At 50.4% G+C, this 12,853-nt stretch overlaps 1 protein-coding gene across 1 annotated transcript in view; it reads left to right on the forward strand.

The window, feature by feature from the left end:
* The window catches only part of NENF (neudesin neurotrophic factor), a 69,201-nt gene that overhangs the window by 51,772 nt on the left and 4,576 nt on the right, over window positions 1-12,853 (forward strand). Inside the window, exon 3 of the mRNA XM_086927852.1 lies at window positions 12,592-12,695. Coding sequence (XP_086783978.1) covers window positions 12,592-12,695 — 104 coding nt within the window. The remainder of the gene's footprint in view (window positions 1-12,591; window positions 12,696-12,853) is intronic.

Consider the following 12,853-nt stretch of genomic DNA (forward strand, 5'->3'; position numbering starts at 1 on the left):
ATGGATGCGAGTATGCATATTGCACTAAATGCAACAGAATACAAAATAGCGAGTTTGAGCAATCGCTCGTGCTCGCTAAGTGTTCCCCCAACTTACTCCCGGCATTTTGTGCTAAGAAACAGAGCTAAATGCAGCAGAACACCATAAGCTAGTGGGAGTTATCGCAATCATGCTCGCTAAACGCGGTCTCGCAGTATGATTTTTTTCCCTAAATTACTCTTAATTGCACCAGGAGGAGTAAACGGTTAACTATGGGGAATTCTGTGTCAAAGAGTAATGCGGAATTTCCAAAATTACTCTGATTACTCCAGCGTAATCAGAATTCTGCCCAGGCCTAGTTATAATCTCAGTTAACCAATAATTTTTCTTGCGGATTTTCTCATGTAGTGAGCTGTGTAATGCTGTTTAGTGAACCTGTTTTGTGTTGAGCATTCTTTTCAAGTTGGGTGAACGTGTGAAAATTTGTTTCTCCTGGAGCGAATTCGTTAGAAACTTAATTCCTGTCCTCTTCCTCAGGATGGTCAGTATGCATTGTCACTTCATGGATGGAGTGGCAGTACACAACTGCCTATGCAGTTGTCCGCTTTCCACTCTTTGGCAGCTTTAGGGTCTTGTTTGTGTGTTATTCTGGATTTCGAAACACTTTCTGATGGCAAAACCTTCCAAAACGGAACAGGTTTCAATTTCTTCCGAAGATCTGATGTACTTTAATTAAATGGGAACCCGACAAAAAATCAAAAATCCAAGTGCTAGGAAAATATTCCACTCACTACTTGTTTTTAAGCATCTACCCTGGTTCCCAGTGGAAATCACGCCTCTTTATTAAATAAAGCTCTTTATAAGCACATCATTGTTATTTGTCATCAAAGCAATTCCTGCGCAGCCCAATAAATGTCTCCTCACTATCTGATTCCAAATTTAAGGTATTTCAAAACTAGTAAAAGTCAAATTTGAATAACAAGTTATTTCGCTTTTAGTTCGAGACTTTTAGTTTTAGCACGGTCATGCTTTTAATAATTTTCGTCTCACGGTTTTCTTTTTTTTGCCTCCTACTTTTATTTTTAGGTTGAGCTAGAGCAGCGCATGCGCTGCTGCTTGACTTTTAGGAAGGGGCTTTTCAAAGTGCTACCCACAAGCTTTTCCTGGCATAAAGCTTGCGTGCATGCTCGCGTGCACACCGCCATCTGCCTTTCTTATCCCTTCCTCCACATCGCTGGCCTAATTACTTTCACTTTCGCTGACATTGTTTTTTTTTTCCTGATGAGGTGGAGCGCGCGCAGTTCGGGAGCCAACAGCGTTTTTTTTCCTCAGATCAGATAATAAATTATATACATGCATGTAAAACAAAAGATAGTCGAGAGGAAATTAGGGGGTGCTCCGGTTTAATTTATTTGGCTTTTCACCAGGGATACATCATCCAGCTCGAGGGGAAAGCACTCGGAGGGGGCAAGAGGCCAAATTCTGACACATCTATTCTACTAAACGTCTGGATTGTGTGATCTCCTTTTTCCCTTTATTATATGTACTTTCCCGCTCTCGCTCGCTCCCACTTTCTCGCTCTCTTTAAAAGTCTCAACGTTCTTCTCTCCCCAACCTTTCTGAAGCTGCAGCATTGTCTCTCTGAAGTTCTCTCGCAATAGCAGCCCCCCTCTCTATAGACCTCTCCTCTTCAGCTTTCTCTAACGCGTCCTCGTTATCTTCAACATGGATGTCTCGTACATTCTCAGTTCCTATAAATGCGTGTCTCTTTCCCAAAAGCACTTACTCTAAATTTTTCATTCTTTCTCCTGCTTTTAAACTTCGCTCTCTCCTTCTCTCAATTATAGTCACCCTCTTCCAATATTTCTATTTTTCTCCAATCTCTTACTTTATAGGTCTCTTAAATTCGACGGTCAATATTTCTCCATTAGCCACAACATTATCTCCCAACATATAGTCTCTGATCTCGCCACCGTTGTTTTGCTCACTCTTCCTTCTCTCGTCCTCCACGTTTTTCTTCACAGCTCCCCCTCTTTACTTCCTCCCTTTTTCCTCCGTGCCACCTTTTTGTCTTTATCTTTTTTTCTCGTTCCTATTGTTATCTCATTTTTTCTTTTCTCTTCGCTCTTTTTCTCTTCCTCTGTATGTGACTTTCCTTTTGTCTTTATCTTTTTTATCACTTTCGTTCTTTACTTTTCTTACTTTCTAGTTCTCCCTCTTGCTATCTATCTCCTTCTCCGTTTCTCTTTCCTCTTTTATTTCCTGTCTTTTTCATTTGTCTCCCCTTCTCCCCTGTTTCTCCTGCCTTTCTTTTTCCTTCTTTTTCCATCCTCTTTTTTTCTCTTCCTTCATTTGCCTCTCAGTTCTCTTGACTGTTTTCTGTCTCTTTGTTTTTTTCCTACTATCCTTTCTCATCCATCCACATCTTTCTTTCCTCTGTCTCACTGCTGTCTCGTTTCTTTATCTATCTTTCATGTTTCTCTTTTTTCTTCTCGTTATTTTCTTTCTCTCGTTCCTCATCTCTTTCCCTTCTTACTCTTCCTTTTCTTACTCTCTTCAACTTTCTACTTTCTCTAGGTTTCTCTTTCCTTTTACCAATAACGGTTTCTTTTAAACATGTTTTCATTTTCTTAGTTGATCAGGCACACTTCTCTACTGTTGTTTCTTTATATGGTTCCTCTTTTTGTCACCGCAGTTGTATCCTACAATCTCCCAATTTTTTGTCACTCTCTTTTAAATTTGTAACACCGTGAAGTTAAACAATATTTATAAGGTGCATTTTTTTGCATCTTTTTCCTTGCCCTGCCTAAAGCTAACTGTTAGCTAAACAGGAAATCTCCAGACATTAAATTCTGTGATGCTATCACAAATCCTCAGCTTTTATGAAGACCTATCCCCCAAAACCCACCATCTTCGTTGAATATTCAGAAGTCTGGATTCCTCATGGGAACATACAGCCTATAATATGTCAATTGGATGTATGTCTTAGTGCTTTCTTATGGCCTTGCAGTACTCTGGGTGGTTTGCTCGTGGATGGTAGACCAAAACCTGATTAATGTTGTCCAGTTGTATGAGATATGTCACGCTGGAGGACTTGCCTACTATTTCCAAGGCTTAATGGTAAGCCACACTTAGATATCTTTAGGGTAGCTTGCACTGTGATGGTTTTGAGACTGCATGGTGTGGGCAAATCTAAAATGTGTTTGTTACAGTGTTAGACTGTTTGTTGCCCTCTGTGATACATCAGTTATTTGAGCTTGCTGGCAAGTGTGTGGATTGTGAACTGGCATGTATAAAGTGCAAACATAGCCACACGTACAACAGGGCACGGTAGGGACGAAGCATATTGGTACCTGCTCATCTATGTCTGAAAATAATTAGGTGGTGCAAATGCATTTGAGTAAGGGAGTGACAATATCCAAAACAAGATCCAGAATATTTCATTTTTTTTTTTTTTTTGTAAAACAATTTTTATTGCAGAGTTCAATGCAAGTAACACAAGACATCAGCAAATCGGTTTACGCGGTACCTTACAATCCGTCGCTCCATCTAGTTAGCACATACACAGCCTTATAACCCGCATCCCGGAGGCCGGGTGGCGTCCCACACATTGAGTACATCCCCCTACACTAAGTGCAATCGTGCTCAGAGGTCAACCGCTTTCTGCTTTTAACTTTTATCAACATTCCCCCCGCAGCATCCGGCATATATTTGCTGCGATCATTGTTACCATTGGGACGCTGCCCTCCCCGTTCTCCTTCCTCCCCTCCACCCCCCTCCGTTGTCCCACGCCTGCGTCCATTACCAGTACACTGAATTATGTTGGTAGTCTCAGGAGTTTGGAATCGATCACTAAGTGTGTGCGTCCGGGGCAGGTGCTAGGATTGGAGCCGCTCCTTCCGGGGTCCCCAGATCTACAGCTTCCTCCTCCTCTTCACCCTCCACTGCACTATCCCTTAGAGCCTGGACCAGGATTTCCCATGCTAGCGCTGTTTCCTGAGCTTTCTCATCCGACCCGCGCCGGCTAGTTGGTACCTAAGTGTGCTCTCTGCTGCAGCCCTTTTCTGAAATTCACTCAGCCATTTTCGGTGTGTCGGGGCTGTCTTCGATTTCCACCCCCTGGTAAGTTCCCTCTTCGCTATAAGTAGGCCCATGTCTATGAATTTGCTTGACAGTTTATTTTTACGTGTGTGCGGAAACCAGTGCAAGAGTGTAACCGCACTGTCGTATTGTAGTTCCCTGTCAGTTACCTCGTTCAGAGTGTCGCCCACTTCCCTCCAATAGTCCTGCAAATGTGGGCAGCCCCTCAACATGTGTAGGAAATCTGCACCTTGTAGTGCGCATCTGGGGCATGCCGCGTCCTCTGCACCAAAGTATCTCGTTATTTTATTTGGGGTAAGGTATGCCCTATGTAGAATGTATAGGTGTATCAATTGGAAGCGGGCGTTTCTGGTGCCCTTCCTGACTCTCTGAACCAATTGGGACCACGTTGTAACCGGGATTTCTCTCTGTAGGTCTGCCTCCCACTGGGTTTTGAGTCGCGTAAGAGGCTGTAGATTCTCCGTGTGCAATCTGGAGTACAGGCACGTAACTGCCTTGACCGTCCCCGCTGCCATCATCGTGTACTGGCATGCCGGCGACGTCGTGGGTTCGATCAGTCCCTCCCCCCAATGTGCCTGGATTGCCCTCACCACAGCCGCGTGTAGTAAATAGTCCCCTCTTGGGAGATCATATTGCTCTTGTAGGGTCTGATACGGTACGAGTACCCCGTCGGTGTAGAGGTCTCCCACCATCTGTAGGCCAGCCTCCTCCCAAAACTGGAGGTTCGACCAGTCTCCACCATGTGGCAGTGCAGTGATCATACCTAGTGGGATTTCGGGCGCATAAGGGTGCTCAGGACCGGCTCTTTTTTGCATGCGGTTCCAGCACAGTCTCAGCGTTCGTTCCTCATGGGACAGCTCTCTGAGTGTTAGCTTCTGTTGTAGGGCGATATACGCCAGCACGTGGCGGGGGGTGCCAACAGCCCTCTCAGGTTCCGGGCCCCGATACACCCTCGCTACCTCCTGCGTGAAAAATTGTAGCTGGGCAGCCAGGTAATAGAGCTCGAAATCTGGGACCGCGAGCCCACCCTCGTTCTTTGGGCGGGTCAGGGTCGCTAATGCTATTCTCCGCCTGCCCGCTCCCCACAGGAAGGACACTATCTGGGATTTTAGGCGTTTGAAGGTGTCTCCCGGTATCCATATGGGAAGGGTCCTGAAGAAGTACAATAATCGTGGCAGTGCAATCATTTTAAGTAGGGATACCCGCCTCGTCATGGACCAAGGGAGGGTGGCCCAAAAGGCCATGTTACCCTGCAACGCTCGGATACAGCGGCCTATATTGCCATCCAACAGGTCTGCGGGTTCGTGGTAGATATGCACTCCAAGATAGGGCAGACAGTTCGGCTCCCACCGTAGCCCGGGGCGGGCCAAGGGGCACCGTTCCGCCTTCCGAAGAGGAAATAGGCAAGTCTTCGCCCAATTCACTTTTAGTCCAGAGATATTCCCGAATCGCGCCAGTAGGTCCTCCGCACTCTCCACAGCCTCCTCGGCATTATCTAAGATTAGCAGGAGGTCGTCCGCGTATAAGGAAATATAGTGGTGGGCCCCTCTAACCTCCAACCCACGGTAAGAATCACCTCGCCTGGCCAGTGTTGCCAACGGTTCCATCGCAAGGGCAAACAACAGGGGAGAAAGTGCACACCCCTGTCTAGTTCCCCTACGCACCTCGTACCGATCCGATATCAACGTCCCCACTCTCACCCTAGCGCCCGCCGACGCATAGAGCACCTTCGTCCATTGCACGTAACCTTCGCCCAGGCCAAAACTGTGCATCACCATGTACAAGTAACCCCACTCCAGGTTATCGAAGGCCTTCTCTATGTCAACCGCCATCACCATAGGGGCTCTCGCGGCTGGCGGGGGGTCCGCCACTAGCTTAAGCAGTCTGCGAATGTTGTGCGACGTGTTTCTGGTAGGGATGAAGCCCGATTGGTCCTTGTGGATCAGACCCTGCATATGAGCCACCAGCCTAGTGGCTAGGATTGTGCTCAAAATTTTATAGTCCGTCGTCAGCATCGACAGTGGACGATACGAAGACGGATTTGTGTCGTCTCTACGTGGTTTGATCAAGGGAATCATGATCGCCTCGCGCATCGAGCGGGGCAGCTCTCCTTTCCCTTTGGCTTCATTGTATATTATTTGGAGTCTCGGAGCTAGGATATCTATATATTTTCCATAGAACTCAACGGGCAGTCCGTCCATGCCCGGTGTTTTATTGCGCGCCATTCTCTTTATGGCCCCCCTAATTTCCGCTAAGTCAATCGGGCCTCCGATGGACTCAGCTTGTTCCTGCTCTAGGCGTGGCAGCTGGATCTCGGATAACATGGCCTCGATCGCCGCGGTCCGATCCTCCGGGTCCCTCCCGTACAGCCGTTCATAATATGCTCTAAAGCAATTCAGTACGTCCGGCTGGGTGTGGTAGACAGCGTCATCCGCACCTTTCAGTGACAGTATCGGGGTAGCGCCCCTACTGGGGTTGGCCAGCCAGGCTAGCAGTGTCCCCGTTTTATCTCCTTCCGCGAGTGCTTTAGTCAAGTAAATCTTAAAATCGAAACTACGGAGGCGCTCCACCTCCACCGCCACTGCCTCTCGCGCTGCACACAGCCTGTCCTGCAGTTCAGGGCGATTAGGTCGTTGCTTCTCTGCATCTCGCAATGCCCGTTCGGCCTTGTCCAAATCGTCCATTAGTGTCCGCCGCGCACCCGCGAATTTCCCTATACAGAGCCCCCTCACCACAACCTTGAGTGCATCCCATTCCGTAGCCCTGGAGGAGGCAATCCCCTCATTCTCCGCAAAATATTGGGAGATTCTGTGTTCTAGCGCTTCGCTGAATGGCGGATCGCCCAACGTATCCGGGCGGAGCCGCCACGTCGGGATCAGCGGAACTTCGTTCATCCAGGCCAGTGTGAGGAGTAAGGGATTGTGATCTGATATCGTGCGTGCCAGATATTCTGTTCAGGCAACCATCGGCAAAACCGTCTGGGAGCATAGGAAAGCATCTATGCGAACGTGGAGGTCATGAATGCCAGAGTAGAAGGAGTAGTCCCTCTCTATTAGGTGTTGCGCTCGCCATGCGTCCGTCAGGTCCCACTTCCCCTGCCAGGTCGTTCTATGCCTCGCTAGTCTGTGTACCGGGGATGCATGCAGTGGTGGGTGTGACCTATCTAAGGTGGTGTCTTCCACAGAGTTGAAGTCCCCCCCCATCAGTACCGGCTCAGTTAAATAAGTAGCTAACAGCCTGGATAATCTAGCGAAGTATGATGCCTGCTCTGTGTTCGGCGCATAGGTGCTGCAAAGTACTATATGGCGACCTCTGAGCAAGCCCTCGACAGCTACAAACCTCCCATCTGGGTCTACAACGTGCCTAGTGACTTGGAAGGGAACCCCCGCTTTGATCCAGATCAATGCTCCTCTGGCAAACGCTGAGTATGTGGTGTAGAACAGGTGACCCCTCCATCTCCTCTGCAGTCCAATACCCTCCTTCTTAGTTAAATGGGTCTCTTGCAGAAACGCAATGTGAATCCCTCTGCGGACAAGGTGGGAATGTATCTTGTGCCTCCGTGCCATTGAGTTCAGACCCCGCACATTCCAGGACACCCACTTCAATGATCCTACACTATCCATTATCACTATGTAGTCTGATGATCCCCATTTCCAGTAACGACCAGACGCTAAGCAGGACACCAGCCCCAACAACCCTCAACCACCCTACCCCCACCACTCTCTGAGCTCCCGTCCCCCCCAGCTCAGTGCCCCCCCTCCCACAACATGGCTTGAGACATCCCAACTTCTACAGCCCCCCCCCCAGAACAGGTCCTAACTGCAAAAGAGTTACCCCCATCCAAACAGGCGAGCAACGTGCTCTCAAAACGTCTAAATCCGCAGTCTGTACTGCAGTGGCCTTATGGGCCTCTGGGTGCGCGCACTAGCCTTGCTGTGTGCAATTGCCGTCCCTGTACCCCCCTCCGCCCCCCAATATACTTCCAAACTCACAGTAGTCCAGTCTCACGGCTGCCTGCTCAAGTGTTCGTGCGAGCCATATTAGTTAGTCTGTCGCAGCGGGTTCCTCCCGGCTCAAGTTCAACTACCAAAGACTTCCTCCGCGGTCTGTGGCGTGACCTTCGGGCCCCTCGTGCTGTCCACTTCTGATAGTTCAGTTTCCGAGCCCGGTCTCAAGTCGTCCGAGGCCGGGTCCTCCTCTAGCGGCGCCGATGCTGCGCCAGAAACATCCTTCACCGCTTGTAGCGCCGCCTTCCGCTCCTCTCCTGTCTGAGACGCTGTCGGTTTTTTCGAGTGTTGTCCACGTTTCCGGAGCCTCTTGGATTGTCGCACTGAGTGCCGTTGGAGCTCCTCTTCAGCTCTGAAGCGGGCCCCATCCGTCCCAGCCTTGTAAGAGTCCCACCAGGTCCATGCCTCTGCCGAAGTCATGAAGAACAGGGCTTTACCATCCACTTGCACCCGGAGCCTGGCCGGGAATAATAGCGAGTACTGCAACCCCTCCGTGCGCGATTCTTTTTTAATGGACAGGAACGAGGTACGCTGTTTCTGAGTCTCAAAGGTGTAATCTGGGAACAGCGTGACTTTGCTGTTATCCACTTGAAATGGACCCGCATCTCTTGCACGCTGCAATAGCCAGTCTCTGTCCTTGTAGTGAAGCAGTTTGATAATTACCGGTCGCGGGGGTAGACCCGGCTTCGGGGGTCTGGCCGGTACACGGTGTGCTCGCTCCAACGTGAAGAAGGGGGATAGGCCTTCTGGGGCCACCACCATCCTCAGCCAGTCGTCCAAGTAACCCACCATGTCCACCCCTTCTTTTTTCTCCGGAAGGCCCACTAAGCGCACATTGTTCTGGCGACTGCGATTTTCGGCGTCCTCCGCCCGTTTCTCCAGCGCCTGTATGCGGTCTAAGGCGTCCGTGAGCCTCCCCTCCATTGCTTTATGACCCGGTTCAATGACTTTCAGAGTGTCTTCGGCTTCCTTAACCCTGTCGGCCAGTTTCCCATGGTCTGCCCGCAGGAGTCCCAGGCCCGTTGATACCTGAACAATGTCCCGGTGCAAGGCGTCCTTCGTGGCTGCGATGTCTTCGAGGATCTTGTCCTGCATCAACTGCAACTCCGAAGGGGGCTGCTGCTGCTGGGCGTCCTCCGAGGCCTCAGTGGCCGGGCCTCCGTCTCCTTTTGGTCCCCGCGGTTTCCCCATGATGCCTCTGCGGTACCAGTGGGCTCCGCTCGGGTAGTCGGCGGCAGCCGGCCAGCCCGCACTCCTAGGTGTAGGTGGTCACTGTCCAGGTGGCGGCGTCCCTCGTATCGTGGGGTCAGCACCCCCCCGTTGGCGGCGTCCGGCGGGTCACGGCGCCACTGAGGCGCGTTCGCCTCCCTAGGGAGCAATGGAGGAGGCTGCGGTCGCCCCCCCCGATGGTGTGGGATACCGCTCCACAGGGTAGTCGCACTCCACAGCCACCGACCTCATCAGTCACTGTACAGGGCCTCCAATCGTCCCCCCGCTTGCGCAGGGGAGGGCAGCAGGCCCCAAAGCCGGGGAGTCGAGTTGCCGCTCCAGATCCGGAGTAACCGCACCCCTCCGCCGCCTACCACCAAAGCTCCACAATGGCCAGCCGTAGGGGTTCTCAGCTCGCAGTGTCTCCTTGCTCGAAACCCCCGCCCAGGGCTCTGCCGCTCCCTCCCGAGTCTCCGCGGGGCGTTCCGCTAGGGGCCGGATCTCCAATCGCCAGATGCCCCAGGGGGCCCGGGGCCAAGTGTAAAGGTTCCGGGCAAAGCAGGGCGCACCCCTGGATCGTCGTGGGGCCAGAGCCAGGGCTTAAAGTCACGATCTCAGGCAGGTAATGTCTCGCTAAGGGAGCCCTGGTCCCTCGCCAGTCGCTCCAAAGCCTGGCCGAACGGACCCCCGAGCAATCCCCTACTTGTCTCCCCCGCAGACCTCTCACCTTCGGGCCTCAGGGCCGGAGCTCCCAGCAATCGCCAGTCGTCATCAGGCCAGCGCTCCGGCAGTCTCACGGTGGGGTCCCACAGTCGTTCTGGGTTCTCCGCCCCGCCGCTCGCTCACTTGCAGTGCTGCTCCCGCGGCATCAACAGGCGCTGGGGCGCCACTTCCAGGGGGCCGCAGGCCCCGAAGCCGGGGAGTAAATTTCGGAGCCCTCTAGGCTGGAGCCCCACCAGGCCGTCCGGGTCTCGTGGCGGCCGCCACCAAGGTCCGGATCCGTTGTTTCGGGGGCACCAATTGGGTCGGCGCCCTCGCTCCCTGGTTCGCAGCCCTCACCCAAATGGGCACCAGAGCAGAGCCGACTGTGGTCCGCTGCCGCCGATCGCCCTCAAGCCGCCATTTTGCGCGGCGCCCCCTCGGTCTTTCCGCGGCCAGTAGTGCTCGCTGTGGGCGTCCTGTTGGCTTGTCACTCGCGCAGTGCAGGCATAAATGACAGACGCAGGATCGACCCGAATTGTACGGGGATCCCACGTTTATTTGCGGATATTCGGCGGATAAGCGGGCTGAGGGCCGGGAGCCTCGCTAGGCAACGTCCGCTCTCATCGGCTGCTGGCCACGCCCCTCATCCAGAATATTTCATACTTGAATTCTAGTAGGACAACTGAAAATTCAGCCTCTATATAAGCTCTGACAAGATACATCAGCTCACTGAATTCCACTGATGTTGAAGCGTTCATTTTTTGAACGAAATAATAGCCTTGAATGACTACCATGGCAGCATCAGACAATTTGACCATTTCCGCTTTGTCTGAAAAATAGAATACATTCTAGAGTGGCCTGCTTCAGTGGTTCCACCAAATATGGACTCTTTTAACGTGCAGCATAGACTGGTCACCAAACTGGTGGTACATGTGTAAGACACTGCTCTGGAAGGCATGTCCTGGTTACCAGCACTCTACGTCACCTCTCTGAAAAATGTGCGTACAGACCATGAGCAACCAGTGGTACTGCCAGTTCTGCGGTTACCTCTGATGGACAAAAGGAAACTGTGTTGTCATTGTGATAGTTTATACCTAAGAGGCTATCAGGGTCCCTTACCTGTGCAAGTGCAGTTACTGCAGGAGCACCATCCACTTCGCCATAGACTGACGTTCTGCCGATGCCCTTCACATCCAAAACACACACACGCCACATTCTACAACACGTCCACAATGGATACCTAGATTACTATATAAACTTGCACCACACCATCTTCAGATTAGCTTCACCTCTTCCAAGCAGTGTTTTGTGCCCCCAACTACCCTAGAATGAGGAACTCCATATATTCTGACCCCTTTCTAGAGAATCACTCCTCCAAGCACACAATGGACCTAAGTGAAGAATACACAAAGGCCTTACCTTGGAACACCTATGCTGCATCATGTAAACACTGAGAGCTGCAAAGCGCTCTTTCTCCGGCCTTTCACTAGGAGGTGGAGACCCCTTCGACAAGGATCTGTTCTAATACGCCCACAGGTGCACTCTGTTATATAATTTCTCACCTACAAGCTGCAACGTATGCAGTGGAAAGAGCACTTTACCACACGGGGTATGGCGGCAAAGATCCTCCAACAACAGAGTATCTAGCCTTGAGCAGTCTCGAATAGCCAAGTTTTCACTGTCTTCTAAAACTAAATTGATTTTCAATAACCTGGATGGAAGCAGAACACCCTGGAAAGCCAGAGAAGTGCTTATGAGTAGACTTAATGGAATTTAAGTGAATTAGCCTGACCTGAGGCGGATTCATATGCATTGGTAACTGCTGGAAATCTTTCCAGGCTGCTGAGGGCTTCTGTGTGGCCGTGCAGATAGTCTTAAACTCCCAGCGAAAGTTGCTTTTGGGGAAATAGATTCTTGATGCACATACTTGTATGTAAGATCTGTTTATCGTGGGCCTCCGGTCAGGGAAACGTCAGTGGAGAAGTGTTGTCGACCATTAGATACAAAATCTCTATTGTGACTCCACTGACGGCAAGCGTGCCTTCTTGCATCCAGTGATACATTTTGTTTAAACAGGCGCTGGGAGCGACCCTAGACTTGTTTCCCGCCTCAAACTGAATGTTTAGTTGTGTATTGTCCGTGCAAAGGTGGAAATCTAGCATGAGAATCTGATTGGTCCTGCTAAGTCTGGCATACCCCCTTGAACAAGAGGGAGGTTATGGCCAATCGCTGACGGACCATGCAACTAAGCTTGGCAGCTTAAAAGAAAAACAAGATCTGGCGTAGCCAATAGGTCTCGCTTTTGGGACCTCATGAGTATTTAGTTATGCAGAACAATATCCTTGGTGCAACAACTTCTACTGTTGCATGGCTAAGCACTTTTAAGGTCCCAAAGGCAAGACCTATTGGATATGCCAATGCTTGTTCCTTTTTCCAAATGTCTTGTTTTATTAATCTGCTAATTGTTACATATTGTTGTAGAATGTTTGCTCTCTATAATCAACACATTGAAATAAATCAAATGTTGCTCCAGTGGTGTTTCATACGATCGAAAATTTGCCTCCTTTAACCTATTTCTGTTTTGCTTGCGCAGAATTCTATGGCAAAGGTGCCTCATACAATGTGCTCGCTGGGAAAGATTCAACAAGAGCGGTGGCCAAGATGTCGCTTGACCCTGCAGATCTCACCCACGACACTGTAAGACATCGCAGTCATTTTCATACAGTATTTTTATTTTATTCTGTTGCTGGACAGGTACATTTAATTGAGGATTTAACACCATCAAGGAAAAAATATAATAGCAACTTTTCTGTTAACCAAACCTAAGCTATCCCCTCAAAAGAGACCAGTCCCTT

Source organism: Lissotriton vulgaris, chromosome 6 (genome assembly GCF_964263255.1).
Source record: "Lissotriton vulgaris chromosome 6, aLisVul1.2, whole genome shotgun sequence".
Taxonomy (NCBI): Eukaryota; Metazoa; Chordata; class Amphibia; order Caudata; family Salamandridae; genus Lissotriton; species Lissotriton vulgaris.